At 43.4% G+C, this 26,444-nt stretch overlaps 1 protein-coding gene across 1 annotated transcript in view; it reads left to right on the forward strand.

Moving 5' to 3' along the window:
- Positions 1-26,444, forward strand: part of LOC124858209 (ATP-binding cassette sub-family D member 3-like) — a 68,107-nt gene that overhangs the window by 30,516 nt on the left and 11,147 nt on the right. The window contains exons 14-18 of the mRNA XM_047350121.1: positions 2,197-2,288; positions 2,389-2,452; positions 2,554-2,617; positions 15,593-15,670; positions 22,671-22,736. Coding sequence (XP_047206077.1) covers positions 2,197-2,288; positions 2,389-2,452; positions 2,554-2,617; positions 15,593-15,670; positions 22,671-22,736 — 364 coding nt within the window. The remainder of the gene's footprint in view (positions 1-2,196; positions 2,289-2,388; positions 2,453-2,553; positions 2,618-15,592; positions 15,671-22,670; positions 22,737-26,444) is intronic.

Genomic DNA, 26,444 nt, shown 5'->3' on the forward strand with positions numbered 1-26,444 from the left:
ACTGGGCCAATTCACAACACGTCATCTCAACACACACATATATATGTATATGTGTATATGTATGTGTATATATATATATATATATATATATATATATGTATGTGTGTGTGCGTATGTGTGTCTGTATGTATGTATGTATGTGTATATGTATATATATGTATGTATATATATATATATATACATACATATATATATACATATATACAGGGGTTGGACAATGAAACTGAAACACCTGGTTTTAGACCACCATATTTTATTAGTATGGTGTAGGGCCTCCTTTTGCGGCCAATACAGTGTAAATTCGTCTTGGGAATGACATACAAGTCCTGCACAGTGGTCAGAGGGATTTTAAGCCATTCTTCTTGCAGGATAGTGGCCAGGTCACTACGTGATACTGGTGGAGGAAAATGTTTCCTGACTCGCTCCTCCAAAACACCCCAAAGTGGCTCAATAATATTTAGATCTTGTGACTGTGCACGCCATGGGAGATGTTCAACTTCACATTCATGTTCATCAAACCAATCTTTCACCAGTCTCGCTGTGTGTATTGGTGCATTGTCATCCTGATACACGGCACCGCCTTCAGGATACAATGTTTGAACCATTGGATGCACGTGGTCCTCAAGAACCATGTGCATTCGGTAGTCCTTGGCAGTGACGCACCCATCTAGCACAAGTATTGGGCCAAGGGAATGCCATGATATGGCAGCTCAAACCATCACTGATCCACCCCCATGCTTCACTCTGGGCATGCAACAGTCTGTGTGGTACGCTTCTTTGGGGCTTCTCCACACCGTAACTCTCCCGGATGTGGGGAAAACAGTAAAGGTGGACTCATCAGAGAACAATACATGTTTCACATTGTCCACAGCCCAAGATTTGCGCTCCTTGCACCATTGAAACCGACGTTTGGCATTGGCATGAGTGACCAAAGGTTTGGCCATAGCAGCCCGGCCGTGTATATTGACCCTGTGGAGCTCCCGACGGACAGTTCTGGTGGTAACAGGAGAGTTGAGGTGGACATTTAATTCTGCCGTGATTTGGGCACCCGTGGTTTTATGTTTTTTGGATACAATCCGGGTTAGCACCCGAACATCCCTTTTAGACAGCTTCCTCTTGCGTCCACAGTTAATCCTGTTGGATGTGGTTCGTCCTTGGTGGTATGCTGACATTACCCTGGATACCGTGGCTCTTGATACATCACAAAGACTTGCTGTCTTGGACACAGATGCGCCAGCAAGACGTGCACCAACAATTTGTCCTCTTTTGAACTCTGGTATGTCACCCATAATGTTGTGTACATTTCAATATGTTGAGCAAAACTGTGCTCTTACCCTGCTAATTGAACCTTCACACTCTGCTCTTACTGGTGGAATGTGCAATCAATGAAGACTGGCTACCAGGCTGGTCCAATTTAGCCTTGAAACCTCCCACACTAAAATGACAGGTGTTTCAGTTTCATTGTCCAACCCCTGTATATACAGGGAGAAGAAGTTGGAAGAAGAAGTTGGAGATATATATTGTTTTTCCTTGAAGAGGAATTTTTAAAAAAGGATCTCTCTGAAGCAGCTCTCCTTGAAGAGCTTTCCTTGAAGAGCTTTGAAAAACGGCGTCAAGAAAATGAGGTACTAAAAATGAGGTACTAAAAGTATTGGTTAGATTACTCCGTTACTGAAAAAGTAATGCATTTACTAACGCCGTTATTTTGTAATGCCGTTACTCCCAACACTGTGTGTATATATATATATATACATATATATACACATATATATATATATATATATATATATATATATGTGTACATATATATATATATATATATATATATATGTATATATATATATATATATATATATATATATATGTGTATATATATATATATATATATATACACACACACAGACGTACATATGAATACATACTTGTATGTATGTATATGTGTATATGTATGGGTTTTAATTATGTGTAAGCTATAATCATCAAAATTACATTAAAGGCTTGAAATATTTCAGTTTCTGTTATGAATCTGTAAAATCTATTATACTGTTACTCTTTCTGAAATGAGTGTCAGAAAATATTAAATTTGTTCACAATTTTCAGTTTTTTTTAGATATACCTGTATATAATGTGTGTATTTTTATATCCCAAGAAAACAACATAAAATCAAATGTTATTTTTTATGTGTGGCATATTCAGGTTCACATCTCGAATCACTGAACTGATGACTGTTTTGAAGGAGCTGAATGCTGGCAAATATGAACGCACCATGGTTTCCCAACAGGAGAGGGGTACTCACAGAAATGTGTGACTGAGAGTAAATATCATTTATTAAGACTAAAGCTGTCTTTTCAAAATGCAGTTGTGTTGTGTTTTTGTCATTCACCCTAGATGCAGAGAAACCCATACTTGTCCCTGGAAGTGGTCAAATTATTAACAGAGACAACATCATCAAGTAAGTTCCATGTTCTGCTCTTGGATATAAATGGATCTTTGGAGGGCCTTTTTTGCCTTTCTTGGAATAAATGTTTTTTTCGGTTTTGTGTCATTTTGCAGGTTTGACCATACTCCCCTGGCAACACCAAACGGAGACCTACTGATCAGAGACCTCACCTTTGAGGTATAGTATAGAGTACAGAAGGAATATCGCCAGAAAATCTTTTATCTTTTTTTGTTAGGTGACCTTGAGTGACTTGAAAGGCACCCTCAGCTAAATTTTCTATTATTATTATTGTTATTAGGACTTATATAAATTATTGTTTAGCTACTCAGTGACTAAAATGGACAGCAATCGCAAACTTTATTTCTATAGCACTTTTCACAGACAGAGTCACAAAGTGCTTCACAGTAATCAAAACATACAAAATAAAACATTAAAATGAAACAATACAATACAATAGCTGCGGCCGTAAGGTCTGCGGTGCCTGTCGCAGCGGCAATCCCAGAACCCGGTGGTGGACACCAGCAGTAAGGGATGCTGTCAAGCTGAAGAAGGAGTCCTATCGAATGTGGTTGGCTTGTGGGACTCCTGAGGCGGCTGACGGGTACCGTGAGGCCAAGCGTGCTGCAGCCCGGGCTGTGGCAGAGGCAAAAACTCGGGCCTGGGAGGAGTTCGGTGAGGCCATGGAGAAGGACTACTGGTTGGCCTCGAAGCGATTCTGGCAAACCATCCGGCGCATCAGGAGGGGGAAGCAGTGCTTCGCCAACACTGTTTATAGTGGGGGTGGGAGACTGCTGACCTCGACTGAGGATATTATCGGGCGGTGAAAGGAGTACTTCGAGGATCTCCTCAATCTTGCCATCACGCATTCTGTGGTGGAAACAGAGGCTGGGGACTCGGGGTTGGACTCTTTCATCACCCAGGCTGAAGTCACCGAGGTGGTTAAAAAGCTCCGCGGTGGCAAGGCTTCGGGGGTGGATGAGATCCGCCCTGAGTACCTCAAGTCTCTGGATGTTGTAGGGCTGTCATGGTTGACACGCCTCTTAAACATTGCGTGGCGGTCGGGGACAGTGCCTCTGGACTGGCAGACCTGTGTGGTGGTCCCCCTTCTTATGAAGGGGGACCACCACCCGGAGGGTGTGTTCCAACTACAGGGGGATCACACTCCTCAGCCTCCCTGGTAAGGCCTACGTATTGGAGAGGAGAGTCCAGCCGATAGTCGAACCTCGGCTTCAGGAGGGGCATTGTGGTTTTCGTTCCGGCCATGGAACACTGGACCAGCTCTATACCCTCTACAGGGTGCTCGAGGGTTCATGGGAGTTTGCCCAACCGGTTCACATGTGTTTTGTGGACCTGGAGAAGGCATTGGACTGTGTTCTTCGTGATACCCTGTGGGGGGTGCTCCAGGAGTATGGAATCGGGGGCCCTTTATTAGGGGCCATCCGGTCCCTGTACAAGCGGAGCAGGAGTTTGGTCCGCATTGCCGGCACTAAGTCGGACCTGTTCCCGGTGCATGTTGGACTCCGGCAGGGCTGCCCTTTGTCACCGGTCGTGTTCATAACTTTTATGGACAGGATTTCTAGATGCAGCCATGGGCCGGAGGGGGTCTGGTTTGGGGACCAGTGGATTTCGTCTCTTCTTTTTACGGATGACGTGGTCCTGCTGGCCCCCTCTAGCCAAGACCTACAGCATGCGCTGTGGCGGTTCGCAGCCGAGTGTGAAGCGGCTGGGATGAGGATCAGCTCCTCCAAGTCCGAGGCCATGGTACTCGACCGGAAAAGGGTGGCTTGTCCTCTTCAGGTTGGAGGGGAGTTCCTGCCTCAAGTGGAGGAGTTTAAGTATCTCGGGGTCTTGTTCACGAGTGAGGGAAGAATGGAGCGGGAGATCGACAGACGGATCGGTGCGGCTGCCACAGTAATGGGGGCACTGTGCCGGTCCGTTGTGGTGAAGAGAGAGCTGAGCCAAAAAGCAAAGCTCTCAATTTACCGGTCGGTCTACGTTCCTACCCTCACCTATGGCCATGAACTTTGGGTCATGACCGAAAGAACGAGATCCCGGATACAAGCGGCTGAAATGAGCTTCCTCCGTAGGGTGGCCGGGCACACCATCAAGATTCCTCAGTTTGTTTTTAGCCGAGAGGCTCAGATCACCTAAGTTTAATGGAAGGGATAGGGCTACCGGGGGCTATGATAAGACTCTCAGTTTTCTCTAAGCTCTGTTGTAGACTATTGCCTAACCACTGCTTCACTTGTGTCAGGCAGTTGATCAGGGAGCTTAGAAAAATTTTACTTTTTTTTTTTTACTTATCAACGGGTTTATTGGGAAAGTCAAGCAACACAGCAGCACTATGATTTGCTCCAACAGGCTGAATTAAATATTATCCACAAACTAAAAATAAAGAATATATAAAAAAGATAGAGAATATTTAAATAAACATAGTATTGCATACAGTACCTTGCAAAGATATTTACCACCCCTTGGCTTTTTACATATTTTATTATATCCCAGTCTGTAATTTGAATGTTTTTTACTTTTATTGTATGTGATGGATCTGCACAAAATAGTCCAAGTTGATAAAGTGAAATGAAAAAAAATATTTAAAAAAAACAATAAAAACAGAAACAAATTAAAATTGGCAAGTGCATATGTATCCACCTACTTTGCAATTAAGCCTCTAAAACTTGTAGTGCAGCCAATTACCTTCAAAAGTTACATCATTAGTGAAATAAAGTCCACCTTTGTGCAATCTAAGTATCATATGATCTGTCAGTATAACTACACCTCTTATGAAAAGCCCCAAAGGCTGCAACACCACTGAGCAAAGAGGTATCACACCATGAAGACCAAGGAGCTCTCCAAACATGTCAAGGATAAACTTGTTGAGAAGTACAAGTCAGGATGGGGTTATACAAAAAATATCGCAATCTTTGATGTTCCCTCAGAGCACCATCAAATACATCATTTTTAAATTAACAGCACATGGTACCACAACAAACCTGCCAAGAGAGTTCTACCCACCAAAACTCACAGACCAGGGAAGGAGGGCATTAATCATAAAGACAGCACAGGGACAAAAGGTAACCCTGAATGAGTTGCAGAGTTCCACAGCAGAGACTGGAGTATCTGTCCATATGACCACTGCAAGCTGTGCACTCCTTAGTTTTATGGAAGAGTGTCCAGTAAAGTCATTACTAAGTGTTAAAAATAGGAAGACACATTTTGAGTTTGCTAAAAGGCATGTGGGTGACTCTCCAAATGTATGGAGGAAGGTGTTCTGGTCAGAAGAAACTAAAATTGAACTTTTGTGCCACCAAGAAAAATGCTATGTCTGGTGCAATCCCAATACATCCCCTCACCCTAAGAACACCATCCCCACAGTGAAACATGGTGATGGCACCCATACGCTGGGAATGTTTCTTAGCAGGGACTGGGAAATGGGTCCAAGTTGACGGAAAGACAAATGGTGCTAAATACAGGGATATTCTTGAGTAAAACCTGTCAGTCTGCCTGTGATTTCAGACAAGGATGGATTTTCACCTTCCAGAACGACAATTACCCGAAGCATATTGCAAAAGTAACACTCCAGTGGTTTAAGGGGAAACATTTAAATTTGTTTTAATGGCCTAGTCAAAGTCCAGACCTCAATCCATTTGACAATCTGTGGTTAGACTTGAAGTTCGCTGTTCACAAGTGAAAACCATCCAGAATGAAGGAGCTGGAGCAGTCTTTCCTTCAGTTCTGAACAAAACTCCCAGTGGCAAGATGTGGTAAGTTCATAGACTCATCCCTGCAGCTGTAATTGCTGCAAAAGATGGCTCTTCAAAGTACTGAATTTTGGGGGAGGTAAAGGGTTATGCACGTTGTAGTAGGCCTGGCCAATAAACTGAAAATTTACTTACCATGTTGGTATTTTAAAAAAATTTAAGAAAAGTAGTTTTTTTTTCTTCTTTTTTTTTTTTGGCTGTGTATAGGTAGGCTATGCTCATGTCCCTTTAGGACGCTGTGCTATGTTTACAGTCTGTAGTCACGTGACTCCCCCTATCCAGTCTGGTGGTTGAAATAATGGATGAGATTTCAAATGTAGAAGCGGCAGCGGTAGAGCTGGTCGAGGATGAGCACCAGCGCATTCCAAAAAAAAAAAAAAAGCATAAATTGTTTGGCCACATTTTGGGTTCAGCAAGGACTATATTTAACAAAAAAATGTCAAGTGTAAACTGTGCCAAAAGACTGTGGTGACAAGCCAAAACAATACAACCAACCTCTTTCAAAACCTGCAGTACAACCACCTGGTCCAATGGGAAGAAGCCCAAAGCTTTATCATTGTTATCTAGGCAAACTGCTCAATATATTGCGATATTGATTTTAGGCTATAACGCCCAGCCCTACGTTGTAGTTTTCTGTTGTTTAGTCTGAATTGTTATTTGCTTCACAATAATAAAATAAAACCTCTTCAAATTTGGCAATTTCTGTAAATGTAATGATGCAAACTCTCAAACATTCCATTTTAATTCCTAGGTTGTGATGCTACTAAACATGAAAAATTCCATGGAGTATAAAGGGACTGTAGAGCACCTTTATGTTTGCAATGACAAATCCGGACAAATAATGTGAAACTACTTTACCTGCTTCTCACGTGACTCTGTCCCACAGATTAAACGATGGGTGTTCATACTGAGCTAGGTTCACCAGTTAACCCTGCATTCCTCACAATACTGGCAGACATTTCAATATCCCAATAAAATTGTTAGCTGCAGTTGATAAGTGAGGACCTCTAGTTTTGTCAGCCATGAGGATGCATTTGTCCAGTGCTGAAACAAATACTGACAGCTACTCTGCTAATGAGAAAATGAAGAGAAGCATCACAGATTCACAGAAACGTTTTAGGCTTATAAAGAAGTTAAACATACTTACCCTCTGCTTTTGGCTCCGCTCTGAGTATATCCGCAGACATAATATCTGCATGAGTAAGTTCAATATAACACCGAGAATGGAACCAGTGTGCGGTACAAATAAATTAACTCCATTAGCATCGTAACTCAAAACAACATCAACGCCGTCTATCTTCTGCAACAAAAACTAACTGAAAACTGTTGTCTGACTTGAGGAGAATGTCTGTCTATTTCAAGCTGTAATCTTACTTGATGTTAGGATAGTTGGAGTGGTCTGACAAAGAGGCAGAGCTTTTATATATGGCCACAGGATGGTCCTGACCCAAAGATGATTGTCTAATCCCCAATTTACAAAAATTTTAAATTAAATGCATTGGTTTGAAAATGAATTTCACTAAACTGAAATTGAATTTAATGGTTTGAAACTGAATTCATTTGCTTTTAAAATGTATTTCATTGTATTAAAAATTTTAAGTTTGACTACTTTCACTTTTACGTCTGATATTCAATTTCAGTTGCAAAATTAATTTTTTTGTGTCACACAAAAAAGGAGGATAGTCACAGATGAATCAATTTACGTTTCACATCAGGTTAAACTTCCTTTACAGCATTTTGAGCTGGAGCAGTACCGCACACATGAGCTTGGCAGATGTCAATCACCAAGTCAAATGACCATCTATAAGAAGAGTCATGTAAAAAAATGATGGTCAAACAGTAACACTTATGCTACCTGTAGCTATTGGCTAAGCATTGTGTGCGGCCATTGTTACGTGGGTCTGTGTTTCCCTTGCCCTTAACTCAGCATAACTTCTGTTGCCTAGCAACTGTGTTCACAGAGCTGTGAAGCCGAACAAATTGAGCCTGAAGGTTAATACCGCTGTCTCTGTTGTTTATTATTATAAATAATAATAAACTAGAAAATTTCTGAAGAAATTTTTACGGGGCCTGCCTCTTGGTGCGTGTTTCTCGGACCAGAGCCAAATTGGCTGAGTTAGGCTTAGCTCGCATCAGGTTTAAGGGTAGAAGGCTCCCAGCATGTGTGCTTGTTTCTGTGTGTGAGAGAGCAGCTGCACTTGATTGTCTCCCCCTGAGTCTGAATACCTTTGAATCAGAAAAAGGGTTCCAAACAAGTCGGTGCTGTATGAAAACCGTACATGGTATTTGAAACATTTTTAAACCGTGGGTGACAGCCATCCTTGATCGTGGAGAGTCTCATAGCTCTACTTCATTCACAGTATAAGATGATAGAAGGAAACGTTGTCACTTGTGGATTCCTGTTTAAACTGTCACTGAAAATACATGAGAAAAGACCTTCGGAATTCTTTGACTTCTGACGATCTGGAGGGTTTTTATTGTGAAAGATTGCATGAAAGCAAAGGTCCGGTCCTACAAACTGACCAAAAATGGTGACTGTAGAGTTATACTGTGTTTCTATGACAAAGTATGCCCACACAGCAGAGCCTCCAAAATAGTGAATTTTGATGATTCTTTACTCCACTGACTTCTTCATTCATGCCTATAGGATTTTGTGGCGTGGTTTTTGGCTATTTACGTCGCCATGGTTAATCGAAACGGCAATAAAGTAATAGCACACATCTCGAGACCAAGTCGGGCATTTTGATATATATATATATATATATATACAGGGGTTGGACAATGAAACTAACACCTGCTTTTAGACCACAATAATTTATTAGTAGGGTTTAGGGCCTCCTTTTGCGGCCAATACAGCATCAATTTGTCTTGGGAATGACATATACAAGTCCTGCACAGTGGTCAGAGGGATTTTTAGCCATTCTTCTTGCAGGATAGTGGCCAGGTCTCTACGTGATACTGGTGGAGGAAAACATTTACTGACTCGCTCCTCAAAAACACCCCAAAGTGGCTCAACAATATTTAGATCTGGTGACTGTGCGGGCTGTGGGAGATGTTCAACTTCACTTTCATGTTCATCAAACCAATCTTTCACCCGTTTTGCTGTGTGTATTGGTGCATTGTCATCCTGATACACGGCACCGCCTTCAATGTTTGAACCATTGGATGCACATGGTCGTCAAGAATGGTTCGATAGTCCTTGGCAGTGACGCGCCCATCTAGCACAAGTATTGGGTCAAGGGAATGCCATGATATGGTAGCCCAAACCATCACTGATCCACCCCCATGCTTCACTCTGGGCATGCAACAGTCTGGGTGGTACGCTTCTTTGGGGCTTCTCCACACTGTAACTCTCCCGGATGTGGGGAAAACAGTAAAGGTGGACTCATCAGAGAACAATACATGTTTCACATTGTCCACAGCCCAAGATGTGCACTCCTTGCACCATTGAAACTGATGATTGGCATTGGCATGAGTGACCAAAGGTTTGGCCATAGCAGCCCGGCCGTGTATATTGACCCTGTGGGGCTCCCGACGGACAGTTCTGGTGGAAACAGGGGGGTTGAGGTGCACATTTAATTCTGCCGTGATTTGGGCAGCCGTGGTTTTATGTTTTTTTGGATACAATCCAGGTTAGCACCCGAACATCCCTTTCAGACAGCTTCCTCTTGCGTCCACAGTTCACCCTGTTGGATGTGGTTCGTCCTTCTTGGTGGTATGCTGACATTACCCTGGATACCGTGGCTCTTGATACATCACAAAGACTTGCTGTCTTGGTCACAGATGCGCCAGCAAGACGTGCACCAACTATTTGTCCTCTTTTGAACTTTGGTAGGTCACCCATAATGTTGTGTGCATTTCAATATTTTGAGCAAAACTGTGCTCTTACCCTACTAATTGTACCTTCACACTCAACTCTTACTGGTGCAATGTGCAATCAATGAAGACTGGCTATCAGGCTGGTCCAATTTAGCCATGAAACCTCCCACACTAAAATGACAGGTGTTTCAGTTTCATTGTCCAACCCCTGTATATATATATATATATTTTGGGGGTGTGCACACGGTTCGGGCCGCATTAATTCGGAAGGAATAAGGAAGATATGACGTTCTTCTCCGGCCAGGGCCAACGGTTCTGTGGCCAAAATGCTAACATTAGCCTTTTGGCTAACACTAGCGTGTTGACTAACATTATCACACTCCATTCAATATGTTAATTTAGGCTTATAATTGATTATTAGCTAAAATGCTAATGTTAGCCTAAAAGCTATGCCTCCTTGCATTGCTATGGCAGGCCCCAACTAGAAAATTTCTGAAGAAATTTAGACGGGGCCTTCCTCTTGGAGCGTGTTTCTCGGACCAGGGTCACAGGTTCTGGGGCTGTTAGATTTAGTTTGCATCAGGTTTGATGGTAGAGCCTTGCAGAACTTAAAAGAACTGTAAATTTGTGTGACTATATGTACCAGTGTTTTGAAAATGACCAAAAAGGAGTGCCTATATGCTTAAAACAGCATCCAGGGTTCTTTATGTAAGGGTCAAACATGCCATCAGACTTGACCTTGTTCTACAAAATACATCGGTGCAATGACAATAGTTTCAAGGCAACTTGGCATAGGACATTCAGAGGGACAAATACATGCAGGTAATTGTCTAAGTGTCTAAAATGTGGACATAACTGTTGTACAACGACAGACGTCTTATCAAATTGTTACCTACGGGACAAAGCAAAAATGGTCTGCAGCCAGGCCTGGGGTTGGGATTCGTCGGTGAGCGCCTGGTGGCCGGGTTACTCCCCACGGGACCCAGCCGGGCCAGGTCATCCTCCAGTGGGCCCACCACCTGCAGGGGGAATCATGAGAATTGGGCAGCGGATGAAGGTGGAGACCTCAACGCCCGATCTCAGGATGCTTAGACTGGCTCTAGGGACGTGGAATGTCACCTCGCTGGGGAGGAAGGGGCCTGAGCTTATTCGGGAGGTCGAGAGATATCGACTAGAAATAGTTGGGCTCTCCTCCACGCACAGCATGGGCTCTGAAACCCAGCTCCTCGAGAGAGGTTGGACTCTGCTACTCTGGAGTGGCCTGCGGGAGGGGGCGGCAAGCTGGGGTGGGTTTGCTCGTTGCCCCCCAGCTCAGCTGTCTCATGTTGGGGTTTACCCCAGTGGATGAGAGGGTCGCATCCCTGTGCCTTCGGGTCAGGGACATGTCTCTGATTGTCGTTTCGGCCTACAGGCAGAGCAGTAGCATACATATACAGGGGTTGGACAATGAAACTGAAACACCTGTCATTTTAGTGTGGGAAGTTTCATGGCTAAATTGGACCAGCCTGGTAGCCAGTCTTCATTGATTGCACATTGCACCAGTAAGAGCAGAGTGTGAAGGTTCAATTAGCAGGGTAAGAGCACAGTTTTGCTCAAAATATTGAAATGCACACAATATTATGGGTGACATACCAGAGTTCAAAAGAGGACAAATTGTTACCACCAAGAAGGACGAACCACATCCAACAGGATTAACTGTGGACGCAAGCGGAAGCTGTCTGAAAGGGATGTTCGGGTGCTAACCCGGATTGTATCCAAAAAACATAAAACCACGGCTGCCCAAATCACGGCAGAATTAAATGTGCACCTAAACTCTCCTGTTTCCACCAGAACTGTCCATCTGGAGCTCCACAGGGTCAATATACACGGCCGGGCTGCTATCGCCAAACCTTTGGTCAGTCATGCCAATGCCAAACGTTGGTTTCAATGGTGCAAGGAGCGCAAATCTTGGGCTGTGGACAATGTGAAACATGTATTGTTCTCTGATGAGTCCACCTTTACGGTTTTCCCCACATCCGAGAGAGTTACGGTGTAGAGAAGCCCCAAAGAAGCGTACCACCCAGACTGTTGCATGCCCAGAGTGAAGCATGGGGGTGGATCATTGATGGTTTGGGCTACCATATCATGGCATTCCCTTGACCCAATACTTGTGCTAGATGGGCGCGTCACTGCCAAGGACTACCGAACCATTCTTGAGGACCATGTGCATCCAATGGTTCAAACATTGTATCCTGAAGGCGGTGCCGTGTATTAGGATGACAATGCACCAATACACACACCAAGACTGGTGAAAGATTGGTTTGATGAACATGAAAGTGAAGTTGAACATCTCTGATGGCCTGCACAGTCACCAGATCTAAATATTATTGAGCCACTTTAGGGTGTTTTGGAGGAGCGAGTCAGGAAACGTTTTCCTCCACCAGTATCACGTAGTGGCCTGGCCACTATCCTGCAAGAAGAATGGCTTAAAATCCCTCTGACCACTGTGCAGGACTTGTATATGTCATTCCCAAGAAGAATTGATGCTGTATTGGCCGCAAAAGGAGGCCCTACACCATACTAATAAATTATTGTGGTCTAAAACCAGGTGTTTCAGTTTCATTGTCCAACCCCTGTATATATGATTTAAACCAGCCTAGTGCTGTTCCCTTGATCCAGTGTGAGCTGTAGATTTCGAGCTGATGAAGCCAATAGGACCACATCATCTGCAAAAAGCATAGACACAATCCTAAGGCCACCAAAACAGATCCCTTCAACACCTTGGCTGTGCCTAGAAATTCTGTCCATAAAAGGTATGAACAGAATTGGTGACAAAAGGCAACCTTGGTGGAGTCCATCCTTCACCAGACACGGGTTCGACTTAACTGCAATGCAAACCAAGCTCTGACACCGGTCATAAAGGGACCTAAAATGCCTGTATCAAAGGGCCTGGTACCCCATACTCACGGAGTACCCCCCACATGATTCCCTGAGGGACACGGTGGAACGCCTTCTCCAAGTCCACAAAGCACCTGAAGACTGGTTGGGCGAACTCCCATGCACCCTCCAGGACCCTGCTGAGGGTGTAGAGCTGGTTCAGTGTTCCACAGCCAGGACGAAAACCACACCGATCTTCCTGAATCCGAGGTTGGACTATCTGACGGACCCTTCTCTCCAGAACTCCCGAATAGACCTTAGCAGGGAGGCTTAATAGTGTGACTCCCCTATAGTTGGAACACACTCTACGGTCCCCCTTTTTCAATAAGGGGACCACCACCCCGGTCTGCCAATCCAGTGGAACTGCCCCCTATGTCCACTGGATGCTGCAGAGTCATGTTAGCCAACACAACCCATATCCACAGCCTTAAGAAACTCCAGGCGAATCTCATGCACCCCCGGGGCCTTACCACCAAGGAGCTTTTTAATCACCTTGGTGACCCCAGCACCAGAGATTGGAGAACCCGCCCCAAGGTCCCCAGGTTCCGCTTCTTCAGTGGAAGACGTGCAGTTGGGATTGAGGAGGTTTTCGAAGTACTCCGCCCACCGACTCACAACGTCCCGAGTTGAGGTTAACAGCGGGCTCGAGAATTGCCGCCACAACAGGCACTAACAACCTTGCGACCACAGCTCCGGTAAGCCGCCTCGGCAATGGAGGCATGAAACATGGCCCACTCGGACTCACCTCCCCTGGAACGTTTTTGAAGCTCTCCCAGAGGTGGGAGTTGAAGCTCCACCTCACGGGAGATTCTGCCAGGCATTCCCTGCAGACCCTCAAGGTTCATTTGGGTCTGCCAAGTCTGACCGGCATCCTCCCCCACCATAGGAGCCAGCTCAAAACCAGGTAGTGGTCAGTGGAAAGCTCTGGTCTCCTCTTCACCCGAGTGTCCAAGACCTGCGGCCGCAGATCAGATGACACGACAACAAAGTCGATCATCAAACTGCGGCCTAGGGTGTCCTGGTGCCATGAGCACATACAGTCACCCTTATGCTCGAACACGGTGTTAGTTATGGACAATCCATGACGAGCACAGAAGTCCAATAACAAAACACCACTCAGGTGGGCCATTCCTCCCAACCACACCCCACCAGGTCTCACTGTCATTGCCATCATGAGCGTTGAAGTCCTTCCCCACCAGAGATGTGACATTCCATGTCCCAAGAGCCAGCTTCTGCAGCCGAGGATCAGACCGCTAAGGTCTCCGCCTTCAGCCGTCACCCATAACACATTGCACCCAACCCCTTTGGCCCCTCCCACGGGTGGTGAGCCCATTGGAAGGGGTATCCATGTTTCCTCTCCGGGCTGTGCCAGGCCGGGCTCCTTGGGTGAAAGCCTGGCCTCCAGGCGCTCGCCAGCGTGCCCTACCTCCAGGCCTTGCTCCAGAGTGGGGCATTGGTGACCCACGTCTGCGTGAGGGAACACTATTTCCATTTGTGGCTATCATCATAAGGGGTCTGTCGGCAGCGCTTTGTCTGATCCCTCACCTAGGACCTGTTTGCCTTGGGTGACCCTACCATGGGCATAAAGACTCAACATAGCTCCTTAGATCACTGGGACACTCAAACCCTCCACCATGGTAAGGTGGCAGCCCAGGGAGGGCGGAGTATACTAATGATTATATTTTTAATAGAATCAATTTTATTTAAAATGAATCCCATGAAGTTGTTACTGCTGAGAGCTGCGGGAGTAGATGGCTCAACAGAGCTATGACTCTGTGTAAGTTTACCAAGCGTACTAAAAAGAAACCTAGGATCATTCTTATTCTCTTCTTCCAGGTTTTCCCCAAAATGTTCACAGATCATCAGTGTAGCCCACATCAATTTCGTTGAGCTAATTAGCGCCTTATCTTGTGTTTTTCTGGGTTTTTTTTTACCCTAAGTGAGGGTTGAATATTTGGTGTGATTATTTTTCATTTGTTACGAGTTAACCAGGGGATGACTGTATCTGACCGCATAGTGATCACACAAAATGAATTATCTACAGTCATATAGTCTAAGGGAGGCATGCAATTGAGATTGTCCACCGATCGCGATCGACTGGTTGGGCACCATTATATGGAATGGAGGTAAATGTAAATGTCTTTGAAAGTGTTTTTCTGTTTATTACTTCTGTTATTTTTTTCCAGACTGTTGATCACTGTGCTCATGAGGCTACCTGCAGCTCGGGGTGTCACTGTATCAACACAGTGACTGCATAACTGTGCAGTGCATAGTCATGCCTGTTTAAAAATCAGCAATGTATATGCCTCTAAGACCGTTTTCTGATACTTAAAAGCAGCAAATATCAGTGATTTATTGGGCAAGAGCCTCCAGCAGAAAGGAGAGCAGCAGGTACATAAATCTGCTTGTACAAGTGTTTAAAAGGGATAAATGTAAAATATATAACAAACACAAGGATGTTGATGTGTAGAACTAGACTGGTTGGTATTGAATGAGAGAGTAAGTACTCTCAGTATCCCAAAAAAGAATGTAAATTAAAAAAAGAGAGAATGACCAGGAAGTAGTTTGCTAAAATCAGTTTTTTTGTTAGTATGTGCATTGGGTAATGATGTACTTTCAGCAAGCTCACAAGGCATTGTATTTGTGTATTTTCAAGGTGAGGTCAGGCACCAATGTTCTTGTTTGTGGACCTAACGGCTGTGGAAAGAGCTCCTTGTTTAGAGTGCTTGGAGAGGTGAGTGTATTCTGTTCCAGTTCTCTAGGTAACGCAGCTAGACTATGTTCTGAATTTGAAAGAGTTCCCATTTCAGCATCAGATAACAGCTGACAGCATTTCACCAAGAGAACAACAGGCTCAACATTCTGGGCTCGTATTCATGGAGAATCCTAAGACTAAAAGTAGCATTTTAAGAAAAATCTTCATCCCCTTGGGGGAAGTTAAATAGTTTCAGCAGCAGGACAGGTTCAAGGTTAACCTCCAAGGTTCTAAGGAAGGAAAAATAAATAATAGAACAAAATAATGAACCAACTATGAATAAAACATGAGAAAATGCACAAGTGATATTGTACAGCAGAAATGAAATATTATTTACTCTAAAATGCTTTCAAAAATAAACATTTGGAAAAAATAGGAACAAGTAAAAAAATATATATATACATAAATACACTCTAGACAAGATAAAGTACCATAATCTGAACACTATATACATAAAAGGAAGATGCAAATGAGGTGAAAAAGTATTTGCTGTATTGCAAATTATGTCAGTAGCTATAGCCTACATTGTCACCTACAACACCTAATTGTCTACGGAGAAGCTCGCTTGTGTGCTGCAAACAATTCAATTTTTTTATATAGTGCAGTGTCGATTCAATCGAATCATACAGATTTCAAGTCAGGTGCTTACATTCCAATTAATCCCAACTATCAAACAGTGCAGTCACATTCAGTTAATTATTGAAATTGGTTAAAAGGTTTTCTATCTATGGAAACTCAGCAGATTGCATCGAGTTAGTGACTTGCAGCATTCATTCCTCCTGGATGAGTATGTTGCAACAGTGGACAGTCACTGGCATTGACTTTGCAGCAATCCCTCATACTGTGCATGCCTGGAGCAACAGTGGAGAGGAAAACTCCCTTTTAACAGGAAGAAACCTCCAGCAGAACCAGACTCAGTGTGAGCGGTCATCTGCCACGACTGACTGCTGGTTTGAGAGAACAGAGCAGAGACACAAAAAGAACCAAGAAGCACTGATCCATTAGGATTAGTCTAGGAGAGAAAGACAGCTAAGCAGATGAACTTTGAGCCAGTTTTTAAGTCTCGAGTATGAAAGAAAGCACATACAGTTCAGTAGAAGCTCAACCAGTAGCTATGCCTAGGTGAGACAGGGTTAAACACTGAAAGACAGGATCAAGTGTATCATCTGTATAAGGTGAGCGTTTGACAGCGATCAATCAAAATCTCTAGGAGGAGTTCGATCAAATACGGAGTCTATAAACGGCAAAAATGGGGTGAAAATCCAAACTTCAATCCAAGATGGCCGACTTCCTGTTTCTTGTAGGACGTGGGTGCAAGAGAGTTTTAGGTAGTTCTTGGGGAGTTCTACAAGTGTTCCAAATTTCATAACTGTACGATAAACTAAGGTCAATGCGGAGGCTTTTTTGAAAATTTCAGGGGGGCGCTGTTGAGCCATTTTTATTGCGATTTTCGTGAAACCCTTAAAATACATAAATTTTCACCACGACTGATGGCTCCGCCAAATTTGCTGACTTTTTGAATATGTTAAAGCCGCGAAAAAGGCGATTCATTTCTTGCCTGAATAATAATAATAATAATAAAAATAAACATTCGAATTACAATAGGCTTTCGCAGCTGCTTTGCTGCTCGGGCCTAATAATAATAATAACTAGAAACCTGCAAGCAGCTTTGAAGGCCCTCGCACCCCTCAGCGCAACTCTGTCGAGCGACCGCAGGAGCCTGGCATCGCCTCCTACATACGATGACACCGCGTCACTTCTACACGTCGCCAGTAGGTGGCACTTTGAGCAACATGTCATATTATCTTAGGTCATGCAGAGTTTCAGTCTGGCAAAAAGCATTCAAAATTTCGAGTAAATCTGACCTTCCAGATGGACGCTGCACTCACTTGTTTGTTTGTGGGTGGGGCTAAAACGACATCATCAATTGACTGTGTCAAAATGTCCATCATGAACTCATGATCATGTATACTACATTTCAAGTGGATCCGATGATGAATGAGGGAGATATAGCCCTCGAATTGTCCTAGGGGGCGCTATTGATCCAAATTTAAATGTAATCCAATAGAGCTGTTTAGGGGGTGAGAAGGATCAAGCATATTCAGTTTGGAGTGAATCGGACCTTCCATATGGAAGCTACAGTCATGTGTTTATTAGTGGGCGGGGCTAGAGTGATGTAATGTATTGACTGTGTCAACCTGTCCAGCTTTGATACATGATGATGTACAGTAAGTTTGAAGTGGATCCGATCAGGCATGAGGGAGCTAGAACACATGAAGTGTTGTAGGGGGCGCCGTTGAGCCAAATTCATATGTAATCTAATAGAGCTGTTTAGGGGCTGACAAGGATCAACCATATTGAGTTTGGAGTAAATTGGACCCTGAATGTGTAATTTAGAGGCAAACGTATCGCCATGGCGTCACATCAGATTTGGCCACGCCACCACGGTCACACCCTCCAGCCAAACCTGTCAGTATTGGAGATGAAGTTAGACCAGCATGTTATCTGTCATTGGAGACAGTTTCATGTTGATTAGTTGAAGGAGATCAAATATGGCCCACACTAAGTGAAACATGACACTTCCTGTTCTGAGGGGGCGGGGCTTCGATGATGTCAGCATCTGATCAGTGAATATTATTCAGGGCCAGAGGCCGATCAATCCCAGAAGGTTTCATGTGTCTGTGACTTTCTTTGTAGAAACTATAAGGGTTTTGTGTTTCATGGCGAGAAGACAGATTTTGAGGCTTAGCCACGCCCACATACTTTTATGTAGCAAAAAGCTTTTGATAACTTTTGATCCCCAGTGCCTTAAGACCATACTGATTGATTTCGATTTCTGTAAGTCAAAAGCTGTAGGAGGAGTTCGCTCAGATTCGACGTGTGTAAATGAGACAAAATGGCGGGTTTGATCCAAAATGGCCGACTTCCTGTGGGGTTTGGACAATGGGTCCAAGAGACTTTTTTGTAGGTCCTGAGAAGGTAAATACGTGTACTGAATTTCATACACCTCGGACACAGCATGGCTTGGGGCTGGTTGTTTTAGTGCTCCTAGAGGGCGCTGTTGAGCAATTAGGCCACGCCCACCAATTTTATCACTGGAAATCTTTAGGGGGCTGGACCAGTATCAATCCTATTGAGTTTGGTGGCGATCGGCTTAGAAATGTGGAAATAACAGGCAAACGTAAGGCCATGGCGTGACGTCTGTCATCGCCACGCCGCCATGGCCACACCCTCCCGCCTAAAGTCTCTGTGTTCCAAACCAACTTAGACCATCTTGTTATCTGTCAGTAGGGACAGTTTCGTGTTGATTAGGTAACAGGGGTGAAATTTGGACCTTTCACAGTAAAACATGGTACTTCCTGTTCTCAGGGGGCGGGGCTTAGATGATGGCAGGATGTGACCGTTGAATATTGTTTGGGGCCAGATGTGGATCAATACCAGAAAGGTTTGTGTGTCTGCAACTTTCCTAGTAAGAGCTATAACAATTAAAATTATTTTGGCGAGTCGTCAAACTTTGAGGCCTGGCTCCGCCCCCTCAGCATGCTCAAAAACTCACAATTTTGATAACTTTAGATCCCCCATCCCTTCTGAGCAAGCTGACCAAATTTCAAGGCGATCAATCAAAATCTCTAGGAGGAGTTCGATCAAATACGGAGTCTATAAATGGCAAAAATAGGGTGAAAATCCAAACTTCAATCCAAGATGGCCGACTTCCTGTTTCTTGTAGGACGTGGGTGCAAGACAGTTTTAGCTAAGTCTTGGGGAGTTCTACAAGTGTTCCAAATTTCATAACTGTACGATAAACTAAGGTCAATGCGGAGGCTTTTTTGAAAATTTCAGGGGGGCGCTGTTGAGCCATTGTTATTGCGACTTTCGTGAAACCCTTAAAATACGTAAATTTCACGCACGACTGATAGCCCCGCCAAATTTTGCGCGTTTTCCTACATGTTAAAGCCGCCAAATAGGCAATTCATTTTGGGGAATAATAATAATAATAATAAACATTCGAATTACAATAGGCCTTCGCAGCTGCTTTGCTGCTCGGGCCTAATAATAATAATAATAATAATAAACATTCGAATTACAATAGGCCTTCGCAGCTGCTTTGCTGCTCGGGCCTAACTAGAAACCTGCAAGCAGCTTTGAAGGCCCTCGCACCCCTCAGCGCAACTCGGGCTGTTGAGCGACCACGGGAGCCTGGCATCTCCTCATACACGCCACCGACGATGACACTGCTTCACTTCCACACGTCGTCACTAAGTAGTACTGTGAGCAACATGTCATATGATATTCGGTCATGCAGAATATCATATGACCGTTTGGCAAAAAGCATTCAAAATTTTGAGTAAATTGGACCTTCCAGAAGGACGCTGCAGTCGCTTGTTTGTTTGTGGATGGGGCAAAAACGACATCATCAATTGATTGTGTCAAAATGTCAATCATTAACTGATGATCATGTATACTACATTTTAAGTGTATCCGATGATGTATGAGGGAGATATAGCCCTTGAAGTGTCCTAGGGGGCGCTATTGATCCAATTTTAAATGTAATCCAATAGAGCTGTTTAGGGGCTGACAAAGATCAACCATATTCAGTTTGGAGTGAATCGGACCTTCCATATGGAAGCTACAGTCATTTGTTTATTAGTGGGCGGGGCTAGAGTGATGTAATGTATTGACTGTGTCAACATGTCCAGCATTGATACATGATGATGTACAGGAAGTTTGAAGTGGATCCGATCGGGCATGAGGGAGCTAGAGCACTTGAAGTGTCGTAGGGGGCGCTGTTGAGCCAAATTCATATGTAATCTAATAGAGCTGTTTAGGGGCTGACAAGGATCAATCATATTGAGTTTGGAGTAAATCGGACCCTGCATGTGTAATTTAGAGGCAAACGTATCGCCATGGCGTCACATCAGATTTCGCCACGCCACCACGGTCACACCCTCCAGCCAAACCTGTCAGTACTGGAGATGAAGTTAGACCATCGTGTTATCTGTCATTGGAGACAGTTTCATGTTGATTAGTTGAAGGAGATCAAATATGGCCCACACTAAGTGAAACATGACACTTCCTGTTGTGAGGGGGCGGGGCTTCGATGATGTCAGCATCTGATCAGTGAATATTGTTCAGGGCCAGAGGTAGATCAATCCCAGAAGGTTTAATTTGTCTGTGACTTTCCTTGTAGGAGCTATATCAATTTAGTGTTTTATGGCGAGAAGTCATATTTTGTGGCGTGGCCACGCCCACACGCTTTCATGTATCAAAAAGGTTTTGATAACTTTTGATCCCCAATGCCTTAAGAGTATACTGAGTGATTTTGAAATCTCTAAGTCAAAAGCTGTAGGAGGAGTTCGCTCAGATATGCGGGCTAAAAACGCCCAAAAGAGGGTAAAAATGGCAACTTCAATCCAAAATGGCCGACTTCCTGTGGGGTTTAGACCAATGCTCCAAGAGACATTTTTGTAGGTCCAGAGAAGATACATAAGTGTACCAAATTTCAGATTCCTTGGTCAAAGCATGGCTTGGGGCTGTTTTTTTTAAATTGTCTAGGGGGCGCTGTGGACGAATTAGGCCACGCCCACCAAATATGTCATCAGATCTCTGTTGGGGACTGGACAAGGATCAATCACATTGAATTTGGTGCAGATCAGATGATCTATGTGGAAATTAGAGCCAAACGTATCGCCATGGCGTGATGTCTGACTTTGCCGCGCCACCACGGCCATGCCCTTTTCTAAAAAGTTACTGTGCTTCAAACGAATTTAGACCCACTAGTTGTCTGTCTTCTGAAACACTTTCAAGTTGATTGGGTCAAGAGGGTCATAAAGGCACCTTTCCAAGTGAAAAAAGTGACTTCCGGTTCTGAGGGGGCGTGGCTTTGATGATGTCACAATATGAGCCCATAGGATTGTCGGGAACCCGAATGTCCTCCTTAATGCCAACTTTGGTGTGATTTGGAATTTTTTTGGGAAAGTTATTGCAATTTTTCACTTTCGGCGCGAACGCCAATTTCGTGCCACGGCCACGCCCCCTAAACATGGCCGAAAACTCAGGATTTTGATAACTTTTAATCCGCCATGCCTTAACTGCATATTGACCAAATATGAACCCGATAGCTCAAAATCCCTAGAAGGAGTTCGTTAAAGTTCGAGGTGAGTAAAAGTAAGAAATGGCCAAAAATCGGCCTTTGAGCCAAAATGGCCGACTTTCTGTGCATTTTAGGGCATACCCCCAAGAGACTTTTTTTCTTGGTTTGAGGAGTTCTAGCATTGTGCCAAATTTCAGATCTGTACAACTTACGGTTTGGCCTATCTCACGTTTGGGGGCGTGGCTAAGTGGTTTGGCCACGCCCACTGACGACGACAGTAAAGAACAAAAATTTCACGCGGGGGGACAATTTTTGGTGTACCAGCAGCAAATGAAAGGCAAAATAGAAGAATGCAGTCACACAAAAGTAAATATATTAAAACAAAAAAAAAGAATACCGACAACTCAAAGTGGCTTACATGAGAGCCACATATACCCAATCATACTCACTAACTCGCACACATTCATACATCGACATCATACAGAATGGTAGACAACTCGAGGTTAAGTGCCTTGCCCAGGGTGACATAGACATCGGAAGCTGGAATCAAACCTCCAACTTTCAGATTGAAAGATGATTACTACTCCCACTGAGCCACAGTCACATCAAGTAGGATAAATGACACATAATAACATAACATGTTAATGCAGATTGTATGTAAGAAAGCTTAAATCACAAATCTGATGTCTTTCTTAAAAATATCAACTGCCTTTTGGGTTTGAGGATTTCTGTTTGTAAAATCAACCTTATGGTTGAAAAGAGCAGCAGGAATGTTTTTTGCAAATGTTTAGAAACAAGTGACTATAGAAAATTGTCTAAGCTGATTCAAGACTCAATTCCTCATGTGTTGTTGGTTTGTTTATTTTCATCGATTTTATTTTTTCATAGTTGTGGCCTTTGTTTGGTGGAAGCCTGACAAAACCCGAGAGAGGAAAGCTCTTCTACGTTCCACAGGTAAAACTCTTCTCATTTTTCTTAGCAGTCTGGTTAATGCTAAAGGTTAAGTGCATATTTGAAACGTTTTCCAAATGTACGTCATTATAGATACAACATGTGAAAAATAAGGGAGGGTAAAAAGACCCAGAGAGGAAAGATGTGGACGGCAAATTCTTGCAGTCCTGAATGTAAAGACAAAACTTAAGAGAGAAGGGAAAAATTCATATTTTTCTGCATGACTCCTGAAAAAGTAAAGAAATGTGATAATCGCACCAAAAACAATTCGCTGCCAATGTCTTTACCATTTTGGCTTATGTTTTTCAATATATGCCGGTTCTCTGATTATGTTCCACTATACGAAAATTATGTGGATATGATGTCTCAAAAAAAATCCAGATAACCAGAAATGAAAGGATGCGTTTCGGCTACATGCTGTGGTCGGCTTATTACAGATTTAAGACAATCAATGTATCTTTATAGATATGGGGATATGGGGGTTTGGGGTTGAGCAATACATGCCATTGCTCGACCATTTAATACCCAAAGAGTAAGGATCAAGATCTTGTCATGAGTGAATGTGGAACTAATGGAGCTGTGTGACATGAAAAACTGTCACTGTTTTGGTCAGAGCCTTTGCAGCAGGGTTTTATACAAACAGCAGATAGTCCGAGAACACTTTGTTTAGGCAGGTTAATAATGAGTTGCAATAATCTAATCTTGAATAAACATATCCATGAAAAACTTTCCAGTTAAGATCGTGAGATTATACATCTTGGCAATGTTTTGTAAGTGATCAGAACATGAGTGAACCAAACATCACAATATAAGGCAGAGGTGTCCAAAGTACATTTGTGGTCCCTAGACTGAAATTGTGTAGTTTCCAACCACAATTCAAGAATGATACATATTTGGCTTGCCAGCACAGTGGCTTGATGCAGATTATTTTTTTTTTGTTGAAGCAAAATTTCTACTGACAAATTTTAGTCTTTTTTTAACAGAAAATTTGAGCTACAACACAAAGTGTTTGTCTTTTGATAATCATTGTTTTTGCTTTCTTTTGGATTTCATACCAAATAGAATCAAAAACATCTATCGACCTTCACTCTAAAGCATATATTTATTCATATATTTGAAACATTTCTAAACATAGCAGAGGTTTACAAAAAGAGAGTGACCTAGCCTTGTCGCTGAGAATAGACAAGAACGTTTTTTTGAATAAAAAATAAAAAATCCACTTTTGACCTGCAAAAAATTATGACACCTATAAAACCAGATTCAAAATTTACAGCAAGGTTCCTGATTGGCATATGAGGACAAAGAGTTTGCATGACTAGATGCATGTTTTTCTAGAGCACAAACACGGATTGAAGTTCTTCATTAACCTGAACATTTTTGTTGCCGTCTGAGTTTTTACACTGTCTAAACACTTATAGAAGACACGCACAGTAGAGATCTCATGAGGTTTAAGGCTGGTGGTGGTGGTGTGGGGGTTCCCATTAATAAAAGTAATCAAGCTACATGACATAAAAATCAACATAAACACAACAGAATTGAACAATTATTGAACAAACTTCTTTAGTTATCTGGTTTCTATCTGTATTAGTGCTGGGCAGCTATGTAAATTCTTAATCAGGATTAATTGCACTGTTATGTGCAAAACTTTGTAATGAATTCAAAAGTGTTGTTTTGTGGACGTACTTTAAATGTACTTCTACATGGGTGCAGTGGGGGGGCAGGGGTAAAGCGACCCATGTACTGACCCTTCTTTTCCTTTTTTTTTACTGTTGGAATCTTTTTACAAAGACTCCGGCACCTGCTATATATTAATTTAATTCATTTCAATTCAAAAATACTTTATTAATCCCAAAGGGAAATTAAATGTTGTTGTAGCTCATATTATACAGGTTTCTTCAAAGAGCCGTTGTAGATGCAGATATATTATTTATATATACAGACCTGTGTAAAAGTTTTCATCAGTCAACAAAATGCAGTGAATGAACAAAATAGAAATCTAAATCAAATCAACATTTGTTGTGACCACCCTTTGCCTTTAAAACAGCAGCAATTCTTCTAGATACACTTGCACAGTTTTTGAAGGAACTCGGCTGGTAGGTTGTTCCAAACATCTTGGAGAACTAACCACAGATCTTCTGTGGATGTAGGCTTTCTCAAATCCTTCTGTCTCTTCATGTAGTCCCTGACACACTCGATGATGTTGAGATAAGGGCTCTGTGGGGGCCATAGCATCACTTCCAGTAATTCTTTTTCTTCTTTATGCTATATACACTGCTCAAAAAAATAAAGGGAACACTGCCAAATAACACATCCTAAATGAAGGAAATATTCTCATTGAATACTTTGTTCTGTACAAAGTTGAATGTGCTGACAACAAAATCACACAAAAATCATCAATGGAAATTTATTAACCGATGGAGGCCTTGATTTGGTATCACACACAACTAAAGTGGTAAAACACACTACAGGCTGATCCAACTTTGATGTAATGTCCTTAAAACAAGTCAAATTGAGGCTCAGTATTGTGTGTGGCCTCCACGTGCCTGTATGACCTCCCTACAACATCTGGTCATGCTCCTGATGAGACGGCGGATGGTCTCCTGAGGGATCTCCTCCCAGACCTGGACTAAAGCATCCGCCAACTCCTGGACAGTTTGTGGTGCAACGTGATGTTGGTGGATGGAGCGAGACATGATGTCCCTAATGTGCTCAATCGGATTCAGGTCTGGGGAACGGGCGGGCCAGTCCATAGCTTCAATATCTTGCAGGGACTGCTGATGCACTCCAGCCACATGAGGTCTAACATTGTCCTGCATTAGGAGGAACCCAGGGCCAACCGCACCAGCATAATGGCAGTCAGGCTACTTCTGGCGAGTACATGGAGGGTGGTGTGGCCCTCCAAAGAAATGCCACCCCACACCATTACTAACCCACTGCCAAACCGGTCATGCTGAAGGATGTTGCCGGCAGCAGATCGCTCTCCATGGTGTCTCCACACTCTGTCACGTCTGTCACATTTGCTCAGTGTGAACCTGCTTTCATCTGTGAAGAGCACAGGGCGCCAGTGGCGAATTTGCCAATCCTGGTGTTCTCTGGCTAATGCCAAGCGCCGGCATGGTGTTGGGCTGTGAGCACAACCACCATTTGTGGACGTTGGGCCCTCATACCATCCTCATGGAGTCGATTTCTAACTGTTTGTGCAGACACATGCACATTTGTGGCCTGCTGGAGGTCATTTTGCAGGGCTCTGGCAGTGCTCCTCCTGTTCCTCCTTGCACAAAGGTGGAGGTAGCGGTCCTGCTGCTGGGTTATTGCCCTCCCACGGCCTCCTCCACGTCTCCCGGTGTACTGGCCTGTCTCCTGATAGCGCCTCCAGGCTCTGGACACTACGCTGACAGACAGCAAACCTTCTTGCCACAGCTCACATTGATGTGCCATCCTGGATGAGTTGCACTAGCTGAGCCACTTGTGTGGGTTGTAGAGTCCGTCTCATGCTACCACGAGTGTGAAAGCACCACCAACATTCAAAAGTGACCAAAACATCAGCCAGAAAGCATAGGTACTGAGAAGTGGTCTGTGTTCCCCTTCTTTATTGAATGTGTGTTGCTAATCGCCAAAGATTTCCCCCTGTTGTCTATTCCATTTGCACAACAGCATGTGAAATTGATTGTCAATCAGTGTTGCTTCCTAAGTGGACCAGCCTGGTAGCCA

This window comes from Girardinichthys multiradiatus, chromosome 21, assembly GCF_021462225.1.
Source record: "Girardinichthys multiradiatus isolate DD_20200921_A chromosome 21, DD_fGirMul_XY1, whole genome shotgun sequence".
NCBI classification, from domain to species: Eukaryota; Metazoa; Chordata; class Actinopteri; order Cyprinodontiformes; family Goodeidae; genus Girardinichthys; species Girardinichthys multiradiatus.